The sequence below is a fragment of the Solanum pennellii genome, chromosome 4, assembly GCF_001406875.1.
Source record: "Solanum pennellii chromosome 4, SPENNV200".
Lineage (NCBI taxonomy): Eukaryota > Viridiplantae > Streptophyta > Magnoliopsida > Solanales > Solanaceae > Solanum > Solanum pennellii.
Genome location: NC_028640.1, coordinates 427,755 through 429,419, shown reverse-complemented (window position 1 = coordinate 429,419; position 1,665 = coordinate 427,755). Strand labels below are relative to the sequence as shown.

Genomic DNA, 1,665 nt, shown 5'->3' with positions numbered 1-1,665 from the left:
TGGACGTCCGTCATACCTTGGCTATGCAGCCAGTTGGCCATCACGGCCAATCCAACCCATTTTCAAGGTCAAACGAGCCCCGAAGCGAGCATACCCCAATTTCGACGATTTTCGTAAGCAATAGCAAATCATTTTTTAGGTGATTCGAATTTCGACGTCAAAAATGCCAAAATTTTTTGTATACGTCCGTCAAGACCTTTGCTATACATCCAGTTAGCCATCACGACCAATCCGACCCATTTTTAAGGTTAAACGAGCCCCGAAGCGCGCATACCCCCCTATTTAGACGATTTTCGTGTGCTATAGCAAACCATTTTTAGGGTGATCCGAACTCTGACATCAAAAACGCCAAAATTTTTTGTGGACTTGTGTCATGACCTTGGCTACGCATCCAGTTGGCCCTCACGGCCAGTCCGACCAATTTTCAAGGACAAACGAGCCTCGAAGCGCGCATACCCCTCATTTCGACGATTTTCGTGTGCTATAGCAAACCATTTTTTGGGTTATAAGGATTCCGACGTCAAAAAAGCCAAACTTTTCTGTGGACATCCGTCAAGACCTTGGTTATGCCGCCGGTTGGCCCTCACGGCCAGTCCGACCCATTTTGAAGGTCAAACGAGCCCGGAAGCGAGCATACCCCCACTTCGATGGTGGGTATGCTTGCTTCCGGGCTCGTTTGACCTTCAAAATGCTCAGGACTGGCCGTGAGGACCAACCGGCTGCATAGACAAGATCTTGACGGACCTCCACAAAAAATTTTGACATTTTTGACGTCGGAATTCGGATCACCCAAAAAATGGTTTGCTATAGCACATGAAAATCATCGAGATTGGGGTATGCGCGCTTCGGAGCTCGTTTGACCTTGAAAATGGATCGGACACATAATTTTTTTTCCTTCCAAAATATCAGCTAGAAATATGTAAATAAAATCCATTTGCAAAAATACTCCAAAATAAAAAAGTAATGACAAAAAAAGATTTGTTTTTTTTAATCTTTGAGAAAAAGGGGGCTTAAAGAGGGGGTTTTATGAGCAAAATGGGAGACAATTACCTTCCGCCTTCAATCTCAAACCCTAACTCCACAATTATGTCTTCTTCTTCTTCTTCAAATTCCTCGCAAACCCACGAACCAAATCTCCAATCCAACACAAATACCGAAACCCAAGAAGAAATTATCAAAAAAGACGAGGAAAAACAAGACGAAGAAGAAGAAGAAGAAGAATGTGGGTTCTGTTTATTCATGAAAGAAGGTGGATGTAGAGAGAGTTTTATCGATTGGGAAAAATGCGTTGAACCAGGGGAAAATAACAATGAAGACATTGCAGAAAAATGTTTCGAAGTTACTTCTGCTTTGCAGAAATGTATGGAAGCTCATTCTGATTATTATGCTCCAATTTTACTGGTAGAGAAATATGTAGAAGCTAAGGTTATTGCTGAATCTGAGAAGAACACAGAATCCATTGAGCAGAAAGAGGAATTGTAATTTTGTTTTTTTTTAAAAAAAATAATTTTATTAAAAGTGCTACAGATTTTCAGTTCATACAAATTAGAATTGTAATTTTTATTGTATTCATTGTGTATGCAATCGGTGTTTACTTGATAAATTATGATTAGAGTCGCGATTATAAATGGATTCGTGATCATGACATATATATATATATATATA

At 40.0% G+C, this 1,665-nt stretch overlaps 1 protein-coding gene across 1 annotated transcript; it reads left to right on the top strand.

Annotated features, from left to right (window-relative positions):
• The first annotated feature begins 1,001 nt into the window (after window positions 1-1,001).
• On the top strand, window positions 1,002-1,606 carry LOC107017191. Its single transcript, XM_015217461.2, has one exon. The coding sequence runs from the start codon at window positions 1,027-1,029 to the stop codon at window positions 1,480-1,482; it is 456 nt and encodes a 151-aa protein (XP_015072947.1). The 5' UTR covers window positions 1,002-1,026; the 3' UTR covers window positions 1,483-1,606.
• The last annotated feature ends 59 nt before the right edge of the window (window positions 1,607-1,665 follow it).

Bases quoted from the DNA above. Each gene is read 5' to 3' on its own strand.
- LOC107017191 (XM_015217461.2), top strand. From the start codon at position 1,027: ATGAGCAAAATGGGAGACAATTACCTTCCGCCTTCAATCTCAAACCCT.